The sequence below is a fragment of the Capra hircus genome, chromosome 5 (assembly GCF_001704415.2).
Source record: "Capra hircus breed San Clemente chromosome 5, ASM170441v1, whole genome shotgun sequence".
Lineage (NCBI taxonomy): Eukaryota > Metazoa > Chordata > Mammalia > Artiodactyla > Bovidae > Capra > Capra hircus.
In genome coordinates, this window is record NC_030812.1 from 36,117,722 (window position 1) to 36,139,614 (window position 21,893).

At 40.8% G+C, this 21,893-nt stretch overlaps 1 protein-coding gene across 1 annotated transcript in view; it reads right to left on the minus strand.

Annotated features, from left to right (window-relative positions):
* Window positions 1–11,677, minus strand: part of TMEM117 (transmembrane protein 117) — a 590,052-nt gene extending 578,375 nt beyond the window's left edge. Inside the window, exons 1-2 of the mRNA XM_018047901.1 lie at window positions 11,408–11,677; window positions 2,017–2,321 (exon numbers count right to left, since the gene is read on the minus strand). Of these exons, the coding sequence (XP_017903390.1) occupies window positions 2,017–2,293 (277 nt within the window). The 5' untranslated portion in view covers window positions 2,294–2,321; window positions 11,408–11,677. The remainder of the gene's footprint in view (window positions 1–2,016; window positions 2,322–11,407) is intronic.

A 21,893-nucleotide genomic window follows, 5' to 3' on the forward strand; every position in this document is an offset into this window, starting at 1 on the left:
TACTGTCCTAAGACCACTATTTGTGCCTGGGTCCTAAGTCACAAACCAAAGAAACCTTCAGAGATACTTCTTCCTTCTATACCTTTATCTGTGCTTCAATCTAACTTCTTCCCCCACAATGACAAGCAGATCAATTAATCTCACCTCTCCAATAAAACCTCCATCACCTGAAATAACAAAATCTCCCCTTGGCCCCTTAAGTTTTAGCTACTTCCCATTTCCTCATCAAATTTCTTGAAACCACATATTTTATAATAAATATAAAAGATGTACATTTTCTATGTTTATGTAATAGAAACAGATGGCTACAGTTTGAGGAATAGAGATTGAGAAGAATATATCGGTATAATCATGTGTATGTAAGCACATATATTTTTGTTTATTTCCTAAACCACTGCCATCTGTTTCTAACCAAGCTTCTAGACTGAAAATACCCACACTAAGTGACCTATGATCTTATAATTGCTAAATTTAAAGTTTCATTGCTAAATTCTCTTCTTAATTGACCCAGGAGCATTTAAAACTTTCTTTTTCCCCACAGCACTTACCACCTCTTCACATTTTATACATTTATTTGATTAGAACCTTTCTCCCTCCTGTAGGATGTGTTTATGAGGGCAGATAAATAACCTGCATTTTTGATTCAGAGTCTAGAATAGTGCCTGGCATAATAAGTAACCAATGAATTTGTTGAATAAATAGTATCCACCTCCTGGCCAAAATAGTTTGGGCCAGAGGTAGGAACCACACCCAAACTGAGTCAACTCTGAATGTGAGAGTTGGACTGTGAAGAAGGCTGAGCACCGAAGAATTGATGCTTTTGAACTGTGGTGTTGGAGAAGACTCTTGAGAGTCCTTTGGACTGCAAGGAGATCCAACCAGTCCATTCTGAAGGAGATCAGTCCTGCGTGTTCATTGGGAGGACTGATGATGAAGCTGAAACTCCAATACTTTGGCCATCTCATGCGAAGAGTTGACTCATTGGAAAAGACCCTGATGCTGGGAGGGATTGGGGGCAGGAGGAGAAGGGGACAACAGAGGATGAGATGGCTGGATGGCATCACCGACTTGATGGACATGAGTTTGAGTGAACTCTGGGAGTTGGTGATGGACAGGGAGGCTTGGCGTGCTGTGATTCATGGGGTTGCAAAGAGTTGGACACAACTGAGCGACTGAACTGAACTAAAGAGTTTAAACTCGGGAACAAGAGTCAAAACATTCTAAGTGGATATAAACTGACCTTAAGGGTGAAAGGAAAATAAAGCATATATGATAGAGAAGTTGAGACAAAGAACATCCTTTGTCTCATCATCCAGATAGAATTCAAGCCCTTGTTTCCATTTATCCCAAGTATCAAAACAAGTTCTATCCCTGGTCTCTGTGAAACATCCCAAAATCCATACAGTAAGTTATTTTTAAACATAAACTGATTTACTCTCTTATTCTGTTGCTTACTACCAAGAGATTCTTTACTATAATACAGGTCTCTGGTTGACCAGGAGGCTTAAAATAAACATCTAGAACCAATGTTAAAAATTACAAAGACAAAAAGGAAAGAAATGAAAGTAACAAGTTAAGAGTTCCCATTCTAATTCCCTGAATGAACGATAGGTATAAATATATGGGCAATGGTTAGCCTACTTTAATGATATGGAATCATTCTGTTTATGATTTACAAACCCTTTATGACATCACACTTAGGTACTACTTCTGGGGAAAGAGCTATTTACACATCTTCTTTAAGTAAGATTTCACACACATTCATTTTAGAGGTAACACCTTTTTAAAAAAAATTAAGTTTAGAACTAATTTTACCTCATGCTAATATCCCTCAGGACATAGACAAGTATACCATTCAACAGAGTATACCTGAGGAACCAGAGCTACCACAGGACACAGCAAATTAATGCTAGAAGGCAAATGAAATGCATTCTAAACTGGCATTTAGAAATAACAAAGCTCTATCTTGGAGAAGAGAATTTAATAATTACCTACATTACATTCATGGGTACTTACCAAACAAACGCTGATGGAATAGAAATTTGCCAGCTATTAGTCCTATGAGAATGGCAAGTAGCCATAGAAGCACCTTCAGAAGCCTCCAGCCAACTCCTCGAGGATATTTATTTGTTACAAATGAAAAACAGTTTCCAACAACAATAACATTGGCTTCTGTTTGGCTATGAGAAACTGGGTCCTCCGCAAATATTAAGAAGTTAAAGAAGATCACCAAGTAAGCCACGATCATGCGAGACCAGGGGTGCTGGAAGTAATAACGAAAGTCTTTACCCATCCTTCAAAACTTCACTTCCACAGTTTACCTGCGTGAGAAAAGATACACAGGGTTAGAGCAAAACATCAAGTAGTCCCTCTCTTTCTGCTACCTGTTCAGATTTACAACAACCCAATAAACAGAGATTTGGAAAAGACCAATTCCTAGTTATGGGACCAAGACAAGTTTGAGACTGAGAATAGTAAATACTGTCCCTTCCCTGTTATCTCATCATACGTCTGATCATACGAGGACTTCGGGAAGTAAAAGAGTAGGGAGAGAGAAAGGGATATGAGAGGGCACAATGGGGTCTGAAATTGGGATGATGACTCTTCCTATTTTAGATTATCATTTTTATGTTTTAATCATAAAACAGATCATTTAAAAATTAAACACAGAGGTGAACTGATCACAAATTAACAAAAAATAAATATCCTCTTCTGCCCAACTCCTTCTCCTTGGAGTTAAGATCCCTTAATAATTTTGTGCCTATACTTTCAGATCTTTTTTTTTTTTACATTGAAAAATGTGTGCACATGTACAGACTTTTATCAACATTTTCAGTCTTATTTGTCAAATAATTTCAGCACCGAATAAGTTTCATGAAATAGCTAAGCCTATGGCAGAGTAGTTGCAAGCAGAACTTGGGCAACTGCTTTTGTGAACTGAGAAGAAAGGAAAAGGTTTCAGAGAGGAGGACACACTCAAATTGGAGTTTGGAGGATCGATAGAATTTTTTTCCCAGCGACGAACGCACATATGCCTAACCTAGGTGCATGCGAGGGCCCAGAGGCACTGCAAAATACGTAACGTGCCTCAAGAGCAAGGCCCTAACACAGATGTGTACTTCAAGGACAGAAGCCTTCTTAAAATGCTGATACCCAGGCCCCACCCCTAAATCTTGCTCAGCTCTTCTCTCTTTCCTCTTTGGGGGCCAGTCTGCCCATAGAAACAAAAGCCTTTCTAGGTCCTCCAGGGCTGGGACTGGGTGACTAGTTTATCTAATTCTGGGGTTCAGTCTTGGTGAGCCCATTTGGTGCTCAGACTAAGCTGTAACTCTTTTCTTATCCAGCAATAAAGCTGATTAAATTTAGGATAATAATAAAATTCTCATTTTACACATAGAAAAAGATACAAAGATCAAGTCACAAGCCTGAATTAACTTGAAGTCAATGGAAGACCTGAGAATAGCCTCCAAAGCTGCCTCCCAAGTTCCAGTCCAACATTCTGGGTGGATGAATATCAATTAAGACCACAATCTAAGCTAATGAAGACTTGGGTTAATTATTTAGAAAAGTTATGGAAACACACAAAAAGACTGGCAGTAAAATTTAGCAACACAGATAGTCATTGTGCCTTCTTTTCATAAAACTTCCAACCAATTTCCTTTTTCATAAATACTCTGAAATATCTGTTCTTAGGGGCTGGAGCTCAGATCACTAAGGGATGGCATTTTTTTTTTTTTTACATGAGGTTCTTCACCCAGTTGCAGACCTACATTGTTCTCACACCAAAGAATTCAGATAAAAGTAGTTAAGAACAAAGACAAACATCATGCATTTTCACAGTATTCAATACAGAAGAATGCCAGAAGGGGCCAGCTGTCAACTCAATTTCATGCAAAATCTTTGGAAGTGTCCAAAGACCACTTTTAGAAGAGAATACACAGAAACACCTCAAGGCCAATGAGTCCTGAAGCAGAAATAGTTGCTACCTGCCCATCAGAACTGGACAGGGCTGTCAGTTAAGAAGTTAGTTTCTCTGAAACTTCTGCTACCAGTGAGGAATTCTGGTGTGGTTCCCCCATCAACTCCCTTCACCACCCACACACAAGCAAGGCAGCCGGATTTAGACGACTAAATACATATAACTCTGATTCATTTTTAAATAAATGTTTTGTGGAAAGCAGGCATATATTTATTTTATTGCCGTTGTTTTTAACTTCAGAATCTTGCTTTGTGGGCTCTGCAATTTCCACATGTCCAAACTGAGTTACAACATTCAAAAAAATTTGGAGGTAGCTGTTCCTCTCCAATATTTATATTGTTTCAAGAGAGAACTATAGTACTGAACAACAATCCTGCCTTAGTACAGGTCCTAACTCCCACAGCCATGCTATGCATGCTACTACTACTCCCTTATGAATGATAAGAAAACAAAGAAGGGACTTTCCTGGGGCTCCAGTGGTGGAGAGTCCACCAGCCAATGCAGGGGACGTGGGTTAGATCCTCAGTCTGGGAAGATTCCACAATTAAGCCCATGAGCCACAACTACTGAAGCCTGTGTGCCTAAAGCCTGCACTCTGCAACAAGAGAAGCCCCCACAACTAGAAGCCTGCACACTGCAATGAAGAGCAGCCCGGCTTACCGCAACTAGAGAAAGGCTGTGCACAGCAACAAAGATCCAGTGCAGCCACTAATAAATTCATATTATAATAATAATATTTCCTATCATGTTTACAGCTTAATCTTCATTTCCTCTAACAGATTCAGTGACTTAGACACTAGCTGAGTGAATAGGATCATCTGGTCTTATTCTTTTATGGTAAACATGTTTATATATTCTTGCCTCACACTCCAAAGTGGAATCAATGCATCCTAGTGGGCCCCAAATTTCAAAACTTACATAACCTGAACAACAACAGCACTCATCTCCACTTCCTGACTCCCTATGTGAGGAGGTTGACAAAAGTTTGCCTAGTGATGTCAGCCTGTTGTCCAGACCACCAAAACTGCTTTCCCCTCTGTACTTCCCATAAAGCATTCTGATGATTAATACAAACTTTCAGTGACTGTACTGTTAACCCAGGATTGAGGCTGTTCAAACTGACTGTGCTACAGGGTATACACAGTCTAAAAACATTTTTTTTAATTTTTTAAAATTCAATTCTGCTTCCATATTGAGCTTTTATATTAAGTAAATGTGCTTTTATCTTAGCTCTTAGCAGATCATAGTGAAGTTATCTATTTATGTATTTGTCTCCCTCCCTAGATCACAAAGTCTCTAGGGAAAGGGCTGTTTACTTTCAGGGCATAGCACAGTGCTGGCCTCATAGTGGGCAACCAATAAACTGGATAAACTGAGTGCAACTACAAAAGAGAAGCCCCCTTGTATAAATGAGATGAGAAGAAGGCAGAGCAACCTGCCATTCCTTCCACTAAGGAAAGAGAAGAGCATTGAATCCAAAGACTTCAAGAATGATAGGCCAGTAACAAGCACTGATACACCCTCAACCCCATCCCTACAGCTATCATACCATTTCAGCACCAGGTTCTGCACTGTTCTCATTATTACTAACATTTATTAAAGACTTAACCACTTCGCAGACAGTATGCTAAAGGGCTTTACAAACATCTCATTCAAATTTTATAGCAACCTAATGAAGAGATACTCTATTGGAAGCAACGTTTAAACTGAGTTTAGTAGCTTGCATCAAAGAACAGAACAAGCCTATGCCAGAGCCAGGATTCAAATTCAAGCCACGTGCCTTCAACATTCTATACTACATCTTCTCCACACAAAGACACAGATTCCAAAATCTTGCCTTTTTTCATGTTGTTTAGAAAGTTCCTAATGATAAAGCCAATTGATATAAAAGATTCACAGTACTTCTAAGATAAATGAATCTACTATTACTATTCAAACTGACTTGATACCATGATTGGAAAGAACTGGGATCATGTGACTGACCAGGATTGCTCTAATTTTTTTCCTTCTCCTTTGAACATCAGTATAAGTAGTTGAATTGATCTGACTGTCCTTTTGCAATGCATCACTGACATCCATTCTGATTTTCCAACTCTACTTATACAGAACACTGCACCTCTGAGAACTAGACTAATTCACACTATTCAATTTCCTCTCATAATAATAAAATCATGAGATAGATGCCACCATCAGTATCTTGGAAGCTGCTGCTTTCACATAACAGCAGTGACAGGTGGAAACTTTATACCCTGCCTGATAATCCACAGGCCTTCAGTCATGGTTTATACTCTAGAGGGACTGGTATTTAGTGTAGATATCAGAAATGTCATGCATTTTATTACAAGCCAGTATTTTACCTGGTGAAGTAAAGTGAAAGTGTTAGTTGCTCAGTTGTGTATGACTCTTTGGATCCCATGAACTGTAACCCTCTAGGCTTCTCTACCTATGGAATTCTCCAGGCAGGAATCCTGGAGTGGGTAACCATTTCCTTCTCCAGGGGATCTTCTCAACGCAGGGACTGAACCTGGGTCACCTGCATTGCAGGCAGATTCTTTACTATCTGAGCCACCAGGGAAGCCCCATTTCACCTAGTACTAATAGCTAAGAATGGAGAAATGGAAAGTAGGTGATTACATGCAAGTTGGGAGGAGGAGCTCAGCAAAGGCACAGGAAAGGACGTCTGGGACAGACATAGAGAGGTATCAGTAGTTCTGTGCGGCTGGAACACAGAGCACTTGGGGGCACCCTCAGATAGTTAAGGATAATCTGGGGCTATTATTAAGGAAGATTACACAAAAGGAATGTTCTTTATTTTACTGATTAGAGACCACAGAATCAAAGTTTTCAAAGCAGTACAATTGCTTGCAGCAGGGTTTTGAAAGATTTCTCTGCCTACTTGGAAAATGACAAACTGGTAAGAGGCATGATGAAAATGGCAACCCTAGCTGGGAGGCAGCTCCAACAGTTTACATTAAAGATAATCAAGTACTGGGCCAGGAGAACATCAAAGCCCTGATAATTGTTTTAATCATTTACTTGATTGGACCAAAGCACCCTGCCTTCCTCACTTACTGGGGTTTTTCCAAATAAGTGAAAATCTCAAGGAACTTCAAGAGTACAAATTTTATGTTTCCCTCAGCAGGAACCCTGGCTCGGGTGATGCTTTATGCATAATGACAAGTATGAGCAAGATGGAGTGTATCACTTCCATTAAAAAAAAAAAAAGTATGAGTTCATATGGCAAAGTCCCTGATGAACTAAAAAATTATGCTATACAAAAGACAGTATTACTAGCCAAGTGCCCCCAAAGTCCAGCTCTGCTAATGCAGGTCTTAGAATCTAGTGATACCTAACCAGGTAATATGAACATCATTTGCACTGTGCAGCACTGTGCTAGGATTAAAAAAAAGAATTTCTCCAAATGTTTTGAAGCTCCTTGGTATTTATGCCTGAAAATTCACCTGAAATCCTTCTTATCTCTTGTCAAAGGGCTTATTAAAGATGACCATGCCTGTACCCTGCCAAAAGTGTGAACTTTATTTCAGCACCTTGAATCTAATGTCTTGAAAAATAATTGTTGAAAAGATTCCTTGTACTTTGTTTTTCGTGGTATGCACTTTGTGCTGCAGACAGCTGTGTGTGGGATACTTCTTGGCTGTTTTAGTACAAGACAAAGTTAAAGGTTATTTACTTCAGTTACCTAGCTATAGTATTATATTAATGTATGTAAAGCTCTTTGCAGTTGACAGAACACTATTTATTGATACAATCGTTTCATTTAGTCCCTGGGAAATAATCACTTCAAAAATTGCCTATCAAAAGGGCAGACAGAGCTTTAAATTATTTAATACTATTTCCTTAAAAGATAAATAACAACAGCCTGTTTATATCATGTTTTACCACTTAGTGTTTTTATCAGGTGAAATCACATCATTAGAATGGCTTCACACAAATGATCAAAAGCATCAGGAAGGCAAAACAAATGGTGATGGGAGAAATATGGTCCATTTCTACCTGACCTGCTACTCACTAGCTCTATGACCTTGAGCAAATCCCAAACCACTCTGAGATTCCACTTCTTCACCAGCAGAATCCTCATGAAAATACTTTCCTCACAGGGCGGTAGTGGAAACTAAAGGAGATTTCACTTGTAAGTGGCTGGTCACTTTCAGACACTTCCTTACCTGAGGACCACTATTAAAACGCAAGTGACTTCTGGTCATTCCCATTAAACATGAGCATGGAAATAACATCAACTGTATATTACATTTACTGAGTGCTTTGTATATACTATTCTCAGTGTCTCGGGGTTTTACTATAACACAAAGCATGAATATCATCCTATTTTACAAATATTGAAAATGAGGCTCAGAAAGCACAAGCTACTTGTCCAAAATCATATATAGAGAGTGGTGAAGTCCAGATTTGCTAATTCCATACTAATTCCATAATTTCATCATTCACTTGTTCACTATTCACTATTCAATGTTCACCATTGCATATTTGTGCCAAGCACTGGCCTACACGTGAAGGTTACTAACAAACAACACCCCTGTTGCCTTGAACCTTAGGATCTAGATTGAGAGAAAAAGAAATTAAACAGAGAAAAATGAAACAGACAGTATTTTAGAAAGTTATAAGTTGATGCAGAAAATGAAAAGTTAACATGGGGTGTCAGGGAAGTTAAGAAGGTCTCACTATAAGGTGACAATTGCAGACGTGAAAGAAGGAAGTAAAGCAAGCAGACATCTGAGGAAACAATGATCCAGACAAAGGGAAAGGCCTGAGCTGCACATGATTAGTGCATTTAAGGAAAAGCCAGGAGGCTAGTGTGACTGGACAGCATGTGGGTCCAGGGGAGTATGAAGGGACTAGAGATCTGGGAGGCAGTATCATGATCAGGCCTTGAGGCCATCCTACCACATGGGCTTCACTCTGTGCAAATGGGGGACAGAAGAGTGATGCAATCTGACCACTCTGCCTGATACTTGGAAATGCACCAGATTCTGGATACATTTGAAAAAGAAGAGATAACAAGATGTCCTGATGGACCGGATGTGGACATGGCCTGACAAACCCCAGAATGGATTTGCCATTTCCTCAGATGGGGAATGCATTTCCTGAGAAGAATACCTCTGGAACAGATATAGGCACTAACATTTTGGAGTGCTTTTTATATTTGGGGCTCTTGGCAAGTACTTTCCATGCATTATCTCAACCAACCCTTAGACCTAACCTTTGGATTTACCAGTGAAGAAACAGTTTTAAAAGGTTATCTGCCCAAGGTCATACAGATACCAACTGGGGGAAGCAGGCAGAACCACCTCTTTATGACCCCAAAGTCAATACTCTCATTTATTGTGTATTTCCTACACTGAAAAGGATAACCTAAAAACTTCCAGTGGGCAGGAAGCAAGGGTGAGAACTAGGTGGTGACTTACACCTACGGGGCACTCAAAAAATCTTTGCTGATGGATAAATAAGCGAAAAAGTAATGTGCGGATGACAGTTGGGTAACAGACCAGAATTGTGTGAGAAAAAAAAAAAAAAAAAGCACTGAAGATTCTATACCAGACAGAGCAGACTCTTGATAAAGGGATATCCAAGTCTGTAAAAAGAGAAATGGCAGAAGGTGAGAAAACCAAATATATATATTTGCCTGGACCAGTCCTGAGGTAAGAATAGGTCTTAGTTTACTATCTGAATTGTTGGATGAAAAGGCAAGCATGAGGAAATGACATAGTATTTTACATAATGCAAGTGCTTAATACAGGTTTTAAAAATACAAATAGCAATAATAACAGAAGTAAAGTTGGAGCTTCTCATTTTTTAGTCCAATACAAGAGACCACACAGCCTTTTAAATAAAAAGCAACCTTTTAAGTCAATCAATGAAACTGCTATAAGTGGCTTTGCACAGATATCAGGTCTGTACTTGTGGTACCCTAGCTAATTTAGAGGATCACATCCATAAATCACTTCCTAGACTTTCTCTTCACATTGTTCCAATCTTTAAATTACTTGTTTTCCTTGTTAATACCCTCCAGTCTTTGGGATAACAAAGCACTGAACCAATGCGAGTTTTTAAATAGGAAACTTGAAAGCAGAGCAGGTCTGAGGTCCCCTCTAAACATGACATTAGCCAGCTATCCCATCAAAACGGCCTTTTCACGTCCTAAGTCGAAAAACAATCAACAATTAATTCTTCTAAAATACTTAAGACTTTCTCTTCAGTGACAGGTGCTAATGAAGAATTAATTGTCATGATCATATTCCGGACACAACATCAAAAAAAGTAAGAGTTAATGAATAAAATAAAATTTACTCATATCTGAAATTGCTTTTTAACTGAGGGACAATTTGAAGAAGCAAATTAAATACAATAAACAAGTACTGGTTTCTGAGTACAAGGCTCAGATGAAGGTGGAGTGGGGTGAGAACAAGTATCTGAGTCAAAATGTCAAAATCCATAATTACCTTTAAAGTACAAGACTGGGGAAGGAAGAATATAGAGTTAGTATAAACATGACAAAAACTCAAGTGTTTTACAACAGAAATAGCTCTTACAGGGACTCTTACTACCCTTTATATTCAATAAACTGGAAGAACTTTATTCTGAAGACAAAACAAAACCCTGAAATTTTCCTAGAAGTTCTTCTCTGGATTTCAAACAACATATCATTTATAACTAGAGGGAAAACACATTTATTCAATGTACTTTAACTCAAAAAAACACTTCGTCGATCATGAGACTTCTATCTACACATAATACTAAAACAAGCTTGTGATGTTTACTAGCATCTCTCATACACACTCGCCTATTGTTCCACAGCGGGTAGAATGAATAAGGGAGCCAACGTGGACCCACATGGGTCAAACACACTTGTGGGCCTCCGGCATTTTCAAAAGTAGGAACAGAGAGGTAGCTTTATTAATCGTGATGAAGGTAGTAAACACTCAAAAGTGCTCAAGTTTTGTGCGGTCTGGGGGGGGTTTGTTTTTAAGGAAAACAGTCCTGAACTACAACCTGTTAATTTAATTAACGCACAATACTGGGGCTTCCACTCTGCTCGCATCCTAGGAATCACTGAAGCGAGGAAAGTTCGCCGTCCATCCTGGTGACGTCCCTCACCCCCCCGAGCCCGGGAGTTTGAGGGTGCCCCCTCCCCAGCCCTCCCCCGAGCCGCCTCCTCCCTCTCTCAGGAGGGCAGGTGCGCGCTCCCCTCCTGGCCACTTCACCGACCCCTCGGCGCGCCAGCCCCGGGCAGGAAGGAGAGGCGGCGCGGGGCGCGGGGGCCGCGGCCGGGGCCGCAGCCGCGCGCAGGGACGAGGAGGCGGCGCGGCTGCGGGCGGCCGGGCCGGGAGGGCTTCGCCGCGGCGGGACCGAGAGCCGGGGTAGGCGCGCCGGGCGCCCGGGCCGCGTACTCACCGAGGGGGCCGCGCGGACTCTGGGCGTCCGCACTCGGGAGACCCGGGGGAGCGAAGCCCTCTGCCGCGCTCGCGGCCTCTCTGGGAAGCGCGGCGAGACGGGCCAGCGGCGTCGCTGCCGCGGCTGCTGTCACCGAGCTATAAATACTGGCTCGGCCCACACCCGCCGTCGCCTACGCCAGGCGCCCTCCGCAAAGTCCGCCGGCCGCGGGCCGGGCAGCGAGAGCCGGAGCGCGAGGGCGACGGCGCCGCGCCGATGACCGCGCCGGCTCCAGCTGTGCGGCAGCCTCCGCAGCTGGAGGCATGGCCTCCCGCCGCCCCTGCCCCCGCCCTGCCCTGCCGCTCCCTCCCCTAGCGCCCGCGCCGCGGGCCGAGCTCCGGGGCCGAGCTGCCCGGCCCGGCCCTCCTCTGCAGAGCGCGCGGGGGCCGACTTTGGTACCCAGAGCAGTGGGGGTGGCGGCCGGGGGCGGCGGCGCTCCAGCCTAACCTGTCAGCAGCAGTCCCTTCCCGGGGAAATCGGAGATTTCTTATAAAACCCACATCCTGTGGAGAACCAATGAGGTTCCCAGGTGGAACGTCCTCTTAAGAGCTGCAAACTTTCTAATGCAGTCAGGTCACAGGGCATCCTTTCTGCTTTTGTCTGTTGGTGTGGAGGAGTGGGGATGGGGAGAGACAGAGACCGCGAGGATGTGACAAAGTCTTAAACTTACTTTCCAGCTTGTCTGGTTTCTGTCTCTTGCTCTCTCTCTCTTACACACACGCTAATATATTCACACATGTATATACATGTTTATAAGCACACATACATTCATACACACATAGAAATGAACAGATAAATGTACACATGCATACATATATATTCATATATACACAGATAAATGCATAGGCACATTTACACACGCATGTATACAGAAGCACACACAAGCACAATTTTTAACGTTTTTGCAGCCTGAAGCTCAGAAAACTAACATTCTGAGGTGCTTAAATGATTCATTTGCAGCATGCAGGAGGAAGACCCTCTTATCACATTTGACCGGTTTCTTTCTTCGATCCCTGGGTTGGGAAGATCCTCTGGAGAAGGAAATGGCAATCCACTCCAGGACTATTGCCTGGAAAATCCCACGGACAGAGGAGCCTGGTAGGCTACAGCCCATGGGGTCGCAAAGAGCTGGACGACTGAGCGACTTCACTGTTTTCTTTCCTACTGTATGTATGTGTGGCCTTTATTTCTCTCCCTACCCAATAACAACTGCTACTTCAGTTTACAGGTTGCTTATAATGTATTAAAAGCTGCTGTCAGGGATACTGATATTCTATGCTAATAGAAGTGAACACTAGTTTGTCTAGTCAAATGGAAAATGGGACAATTTATAGCTACTTCCCAGAAAAGGCAATGGCAACCCACTCTAGTACTCTTGCCTGGAAAATCCCATGGACGGAGGAGCCTGGTAGGCTGCAGTCCATGGGGTCATGAAGAGTCAGACACGACTGAGCAATTTCACTTTCACTTTTCACTTTCATGCATTGGAGAAGGAAAAGCAAACCCACTCCAGTGTTCTTGCCTGGAGAATCCCAGGGACGACAGAGCCTGGTGGGCTGCCGTCTATGGGGCTGCACAGAGTTGGACACGACTGAAGCAACTTAGCAGCAGCAGCAGCATAGCTACTGCCAGTAGCAAACCTGGGAGAATAGCCTCTCTCCTGGACTATCAGCATGATTCAGGAATTGACTGGGCAGCAAGAGGGAGAGCTGAGATGTCAGCAGATTTTGGAATGGGGTGGAGAGAGCCATTCTCAAGTCCTGCAGTGTAGCGAGTGTACGCAGGGTCCACTGGGCATGCACTACCATACTTCTCACTGTTTGACATTTGTTCTGCTTCCAAGAATGACCACATAAATCCCCACTGTAGGCAGTTTGTGATCATCTTATTGAACTCTCAGCATAGTGAAGCTTTCACAAGTTTCCCCAGGAATAGCTGTTTCCTATGCTTGCACTTTGTACATTTTACTATGACATTTTTTACATGTGCTGTACTTTTTTATGTCTTTTCCTCCCCCATTAAGCTATAAATGCTTTTGAGGGCAGAGACTAAATCTTACCATTGCATCCTCACTACTGAACATACTGAGTTATGGTAATGGCTCAATAAATAGCAGATTAATTCCACAGTTTAACCATTCAAGTCTACCATCTTTTTATATTTAAAAAAAAAAAACTTGTTAAACCATGTAACTAATTAACATGAGCTCCATATGCTGTATCTGGTGCTTCCCAGGTGGCAAAGAGGTAAAGAATCCTCCTGCCAATGCAGGAGACACAAGAAATATGGGTTTGATCCCTGGGGCAGGAAGATCCCCTGAAGTAGGAAATGGCAACCCACTCCAATATGCTCACCTGGGAAATTCCCTGGACAGAGGAGCTTGGTGGGCTACAGTCCATGGGGCTGCAAAGAGTCAGACATGACTGAACAACTGAGCACACAGTCAGCGTATGCTATATATATATATGCCACTGTACCAGCAGGAAAGTTCTATATTTTAACTACAGTTGATTTACAATATTATATTAGTTTCTGTGCAGCATAGTGATTCAATATTTTTATAGATTATACTCTATTTAAAATTGTTATAAACTAAGGGCTATATTTCCCTGTGCTGTACAATATATATTTTAGCTTACTTATTTTATACATACTAGTTTATACCTCTTAATTCCCTACCCAATGTTGTCCCTCCCTCCACCCCTCTCCCCACTGGTAATCACTAGTTTTTTCTCTATATCTTTGAGTCATTGTTACATTCATCCGTTTGCTTCATTTTTTAGATTCCACTCCAAGTAGGGGTGACAACATACAATATTTGTTTTTGTTTGACTTATTTCACTAAGCATAATACCCTTCTAGGTCCACCCATGCTGTTGCAAATGGCAGAAATTTATTCTTTTTTTTTTCATAGCTGAGTATTTTACTGACACGACTGAAGTGACTTAGCAGCAGCAGCAGCAACAGTTTACTGTTGTAAATATATACCACATCTTCTTTATCTGTTGATGGACACCTAGGTTGCTTCCATATATGTCTTGGCTATTGTAAATAATGCTGCTATGAACATTGGGTTTCCCTGGTGGCTCAGATTGTAAAGGATCTGCCTGCAGTGTGGGAGACCTCGGTTCGATCCCTGGGTTGGGAAGATCCCCTGGAGGAGGGCATGGCAACTCACTCCAGGATTCTTGCCTGGAGAATCCCCAAGGACAGAGGAGCCTGGCAGGCTGCAGTCCATGGGATTGTAAAGAGTCTGACGTGACTGAGCGACTAAGCATGCACATGAACACTGAGGTATATGTAACTTTTGAATCCATGTTTTTGCTTTCTTCAGATATATACCCAGGAGTGGGATTAATGGATCATATGCTAGTTTTCTTTTTAGGTTTGTTTTTTTTTTTTCTGGAGGAACTGTTTACTATAGTAGCTGCACTGATTTACATTCCCACCCACGGTATAATAGAATTCCCTTTTCTCCTTATCTTCACCATGTGTTATATTTCCCTTACATCTTCATTTAGAGCAAGAAGTCTTCAATAAATTAAAACTGGAAAATCTTAAAACTTCAAGAACTGTGCAGCATAATACTGAGGCCTGTGGCTTATTAACTACCCCACTCCCAAAAAACAAGCCAAATGAAAACAAAAGGCACTTTTCCTATCCCTGAAAGGCAGTGTGTACAACACGCTGTATTTCAAAGGATAATGGGGTGAAAATCACTGAGCAACTTCTCTCCAGATTACTTGAAAGAGAGAACTTGCTCCACTCTATGACTGGTTGAATTACACAGGTGTCTACTAGAATGAACTTCAGTTAATCAGAACTGAAATATCTGGCCTCTTTTACATGGTGCTGTTATCCTACCTTTAGATCCCTATCTTCTTAACACATGGTGTGGTTTCCTTAATAATAATTTTAAGAATAAGCTTAACCAAAGCTTACTTGGAGAAGGAAATGGCAACCCACTCCAGTGTTCTTGCCGAGAGAATCCCAGGGACAGGGGAGCCTGGTGGGCTGCCATCTATGGGGTCGCATAGAGTCGGACACGACTGAAGCGACTTAGCAGCAGCAGCAAAGCTTACTAGTTGTCCTTAACTGAGAGGTCTCAAGTTTTAAAGAATACAGTTCTCCAGAACCACTTCAAGGCAAAATATTGAAATGAGCAGGATTTTCTTCAATAACAATGTTCCCTTTTTACCACTGATCAAGAGGCTTGTGTCCTTTGCTTTGGTAAGCCAGGATCTTACCTGGTGGCTCAGATTGTAAAGGATCTGCCTACAAGGGTCTTACCCACCCAGGATCTCTAGTTCAGCCCTAACAACCAGACAGGGCAATAGCCTCTACATTTGATCTTTCTCACAATAAAATGCAACAATAAAAGCCTGATTTATTGAAGGCTTATTGTGCACCACACCCAGTTCATGTATTAAAATGTTAAAATCTTTGCAACAGGCCTGTGAGATAGATAGCTGCTGTTAGTTTCACTTCCATGTTTACCTTTGAGAAAAGAGACACACAGAGACTGATCAGTTCATACAGATCTCATGACTGGTCCGAGCGGTGGAGTAAGGATCAGAAACCAGTCAACGGATCTCATCAGCCCAGATTTCAACCTCTCATCTTATCCTTCCTCCTGTGTACCGCAAAAGGGCTATGGGTTTTTACAGTTAGAGATCTGGAATAGGGACTATTGGTGTTGAATCTGGTTCCACTACAACCCTAGCCACACCCTGAGCAAATTGCTACTATAAAACTACAATAAGAATCCCTAGGGCTTCTTTTCTTCATCATTATGTTACTGTTATCCTTATTTTCTAGTCTCTTTCCATCCCAGTTGCTACCTACCACACAGACCTATCGGGAGTTTTAAATGCCTTAATATGTATAAGACACCTATACAATACCAGTTACATAATGGGTGCTCAATAAAGGTCATTCTTCCTTCCCATCAAACTTTATTGTGCTATGAAAACCTTCTTTCAGGTCAAAGTCTATTGGTCCAGTACACAGATGATGATTGCTTACTCATAGAAATTAATCATTTCTCTAATGTTGGCCAGCAGTGTTTGAAAATGGTATAGACACAAGCCCCAGAAAGATGCCAAGATGGCAGGGCTATGTATCTCCCATTAGCCCATCCTTATTTTAACCAAACGACTCCATTTCTTTTCTTTATAGGCAGCAAACTGACCCCAGTTTCAGACAGTGTCCGGGCAATGATAGAAATAGTGGAAGTAGGAAACTCTCAAATGAAAACTCTCCAATCATCTGCCTACTCCACCTCCTCAAGCAGAGTCAACCCTGCCGATAGACAGGCTTAAAATGTGTCTTGTTTACATATAATTTCTTTGTAAAATCCAACCGAGTGCAGAAATTAGAAGTAACCACATGAGATTATGTTTCACTGTTTACCTCATCCCATTAGACTACTAATAGAGCTATACTCCATTTGAAAAAAAAAAAAAGACAAGCTCAATATACATTTCAAAATTTGGTGAAAACCTTTTATCAGACCAAATGATCCTCTCTAAATGGACCTTTGAAACCAAAAGGAAACTATAGGAGGAAGCATCTGTAATCCATATCAAGTGTACCAGGAAACCCTTTCATCAATGATTTGATGAACTCCGAGCAAAACTATCTTTAACTTCCAATAGGTCAGTCAGACTGATATTAATTGCACACTCCAAACACAACCAGCACAATTTCCTGTTGCCAAAGAGGCAAGAATAGACATTTGAAGCTGATCCATAATTTTCTTCTGGTATTTAAAGGCCAGTGACTCTATTGCCAGGATTCTTCTCAGCAATCCTAACTGTGAATGTCTATCCCCATGGTACGCAGTGTACTCTGATATATTTTAGTTAGTCCGCAGGTCCTGAATTTTGCTTGGGGAAAGATGACCATCACATGTCTACTGCTTGGACCATTAGAGCCTTTGCTGTGGGATCCTGGTTCTGCCCAGATAGTGGCAATGTGGTATTAAGCCAATTACTGAACCTCTATACATTACTAGTACTTGCCTTATAGGTTGTTAGAGGGATTAAATAATGTGTCTTACAATTTTAACATTTGGCCTGGTTCATATAAGCTCTCCATAAATGATCTTCTTATTACCATAATTATTTATCTCCTCCCTGCCCTGCTTATATTTCCATGGAGTTTCTTTTACCAAATGACTGATTCACCTAGCCCCCACTTTAGCCTATAAAGGGCTTGGCAGAGAGATTTTTCTGTATAGGTTTTAAAACAAAAGAGTCATGCAGACAAAGCGTAGACTAGCAGCCATAGGAAGAGTAGAGCTGTCACCTGCTTGCATTTGCCAGGCCAGCATTTGCCCTGTCTCATGCCCATCCTGAAGAATCTGCATAAATGCAGCAGTTCCTTCAAAGAGCCATTTCTGCTATGATGACCGGGAGGGTCAACTGTTTCACTGCCCACTCACTTTAGTTGTTTCTACTGCCTCTTCTTGATCTCTCCCTTCTGCCTCACACCCACTCTTACATATACAGAGGCCCTAAGAGCTGACCAGCCCTTCACTTCCAGGACGCAGCACTTGACTGAGGTTGGGGATGACTTCATCCACAGGAATGTGACTGCTGGTTTTAAATGGCAAATTTGCTTTTGGGAAGTTTTGAGCTGACCTTCACTTTCTTCCTGCTTCATTTCTCCTAAAACAAATGGCCTTTTTTTTTCTTCTTCAGACTGTTTCCAGTAGATCCACTTAGACAGGTTTCATAGACAGCCCAAGGGGGAGAGGCTAGATTCAGGGACTTCAAAACTCTTGATTAGCAGCTTCAGCTGCATGCAACAAATTCTGATAAATTCTCTTTTATTTTTTATTCTGATAAAATATTTTCTAATTTTCCTTGTTATAGCTTCTAGATACACCTATCATTTTAGAGTGGATATTTAATTTCCAAATACATGGGTTTTTTTTAAAGTATCTTTGATATTAATTTCTCATTTTGATACTAATTTCTCATTTAAATGCTTTCTTCCCTGCAATCACCCTCTGTGTTTTTTCAGCCTTCAAACTTTATTGAGGCTTTCAATAATTAAGTCAAAGATCTCGCTTGGTAAGTGTCACATTGCACTTGAAAATATGTGGGTTATTTTCAGGTATCTTTTGATATTGATTTCTAACATAATTCCACAGTGATAAGAGAACAGTTTCTGTTTGATTTCAATAGCTTTAGAGCATGAGATTTTTGTACCTTGTTTTATGTCCCTAGAGATGTTCCAGTGTCTCCTGGTTTATGGTCTGTGGGAAATTGAACAGAATTTGTATCCTACTCTTGTGTGAAAATTGTATAAATCTTACCTATGTCGAATTGGTTCATAGTGCTTTTCAGATCTACTATATCCTTCTACTTTTCCAAATATTCATTCTGTTAATTTTTGAGAGTTTGATATTGCAATTCCAACTAAAAATCTTAATTTATCTACTTAAAAATAATGGTAACATATAGTGGAATATATGTGACTATGTTCTGTATTTTCCAAGTCTCCTGTAAATGTGTTATCATAATTAAAAAAAAAAAAAAGAAAGAGAAAAAAAATGAGGGGGAAAAAAACCCTCTTAATTTCATGTAAAGTACCAAATACACCACCCAACCTATAAACCTATCCAAGGCAACTAGTCCATTAAAGCACTGCAAGGTGCTGAGGTTTCAAAGATAAACACAGCATGTCTGTCTCCGCAGGAAACTCATGATGTAAATAAGCAGACAAGAGATGGATTAAAATCACCATAAATACTAATGAAAGGTGACATGTGATGAAGGCCAAATGCATTCAATTTGACCATAAGGTCTATAGAAATTTGCAGTGGAGAATAAAGCCATCCTTACGAATTGCTGTATCACACCAGATGGAAGAAGATGTTTGAAGTAAACACTGAAGGATAACAAGAATCTAGATAAGCAAAAAAGGGAGAAAGAAGAAATTCCAGGCAAAGGGGAATACACAGAAACAATGCTCATTACTCATAAGGTTTTTGGTCAGCACACACTGAAGCAGGGGAGAGAGAAAAGACCAGTAGGAGAGAAAGTGGGAAGAAGGGATATGGAGAAGAAGCTGGAAGAATCAGGAATGTTATGGCTCATTCACAGGAACAGGTTGTATGGGATAGTGAATAATGCCTTTGAAGAAGTAGGGAAAGCCAGTTGGTTGAAAAGGGACTTTTCAGTTCCAGGTATTTTAGCACTAAGAGCCTCAGGGCAGGAAGATAGGATATGGGAGAGTAAAACAAAAGATAAGGAAAATAATTAGCAGCAGGAATTTTTTAAATTAAGAAATGAAAATGATTTACTTCTGTATTTGAAGAAAATGGCCACGTGTTCATGTAGCCATGAAATGAAAAACAGTAGCTTAACTCTGCCCATAGACTAGAAGGGCTGTTCTCCCTGCCTCCTTTAAGGGTTAAGGGGAGCCATCCCCCTCACCCTCAACTGTCTCAACTTTTGGAAAAATAAGGAGGGGCTTTGCAAGCCTTTTTTTCAGTGCCTAGGTCCTCTCTTCCATCATAGCTGCTCATCCCAGAGGCCTGCCTGGCCCACTCCTCTGAGTTTTAGGATATCATTAAAAAGATTAAGTCTGTGCAAACAATGACAGGTAAAAGTGTCACTATTTAAGGATGACATAATATTCCATATAGAGAACCCTAAAATCTCCACCCAGAAAGTATTAGAGTAAATGAATTCAGTAAGGTTGCCGGATACAAGATTAATATATAGTAACCTGTTGATTATGTGCATGTACTGCGTATGTGCTCAGTCACTTCAGTCATGTCCGACTCTTTGCGACCATTTGGACTGTAGCCCACCATGCTCCTTGGTCCATAGGATTTCCCAGGCAGAAATAGTGGAGTAGGTTGCCATTTCCTTCTCCAGGGGAGTTTTCCCGACCCAGGGATTGAACTCGTGTCTCTTATGTCTCCTGCATTGGCAGCTGGGTTCTTCACCACTAGCACTACCTGGGATGCCCGAATTTCTCTATACCAATAATGTAATATCAAAATGAGAAAAAAAATTTTTTAATCACATCAAAAAGAATAAAATATCTAGGAATAAACCAAGGAGGTGAAAGATCTATACTCTGAAAATGATAAAACACTGATGAAGGATATTGAAAATGATATACAAAATGGAAGATAACTTATGCTATCGGATTGGAAGAATTAATATTGCTAAAATGGCCATATTTTCCAAAGCAATCCAGAAATTTAATGCAATCCGTATCAAAATATCCATGACATCTTTCACAGAACTATAATAAACAATCCTAAAATTCACATGGATAAGAATATACAGTATACATACACAATGAAATTTTAGCCATAAAAAGAATGAAATTATGCCATTTGCAGCAATGTGGATGGAGATGCACGTTCCATCACTGGGTCAGGAAGATCCCCTGGAGTAGGAAATGGCAACCCATTCCAGTATTCTTACCTGGAAAAATCCCACGGACAGAGGAGTCTGGTGGGCTATAGTCCATATGGTTGCAAAGAGGTGGACACCACTGAGCGGCTGAGCACGCACATCCCTTACATGGGCCTGTACACTGTAGAAGAGAATGCGGAAGCCTTATGAGGTTAGACTTTAAGATAATACTATACTCAGGGAAATAGGTTGGACAGGGAAAGACAAATACTGTATGATATAACTCATATGTGGATTAAAAAATACAAATAAATCTATATGCAAAATGGAACAGACTCACAGACATGGAAGGCAAACTTGTGGTTACCAAAGAGAAGAGGGAAGGAGAAAGGACACATTAGGAGTATGGGGCTAACATACAAACTACTGTACATAAAACGTAAGCAACAGGACATAGTTTATAGCACAGGGAATTATAATCATTATCTTGTAATAACCTAAATGGAGTATAATCTGCAAAAATACTGAACCACTATGCTGTGCACATTAAACTAATATAATATTGTAAATCAACTATATTTCAATAATAATTAATTTTTAAAAAAGGATAAGTCTCAAAGCATTATCTTCACTTAGTGAATTAGGTATTAACTTCAAAATACTGTACTTAACTTCAAAATATTGTAGACTAATTTACATGGTACAATCCACATCCTTCTATCTACAAGTAAGCAAATTATCTCCTGTCTTCATTGTATTTGTTTTTTAGGCTGCTGTGACAAATTACCACAAATGGTGGTTTAAAACAACAGATACTTATTTTCTCATATTTCTAGGGCCCAGAACTCTGAAGTCAAGGTACCATCTTGATCAGGGTGTTCTCTCTCCAAAGACGCTAGGAGAGAATGTTTTCTTACCTGAAACACCCAGTGGTTCCCGGTGTCCCTCAGCTTGTCAGCTCTGTTACTCTGATCTTCATGGCATCTTCTCTTCTGTGTCTTTGTGTCCAAATCTTCCTCTCTTTTCTCTTATAAAGATACAGTCATTAGATCCTTATAAGT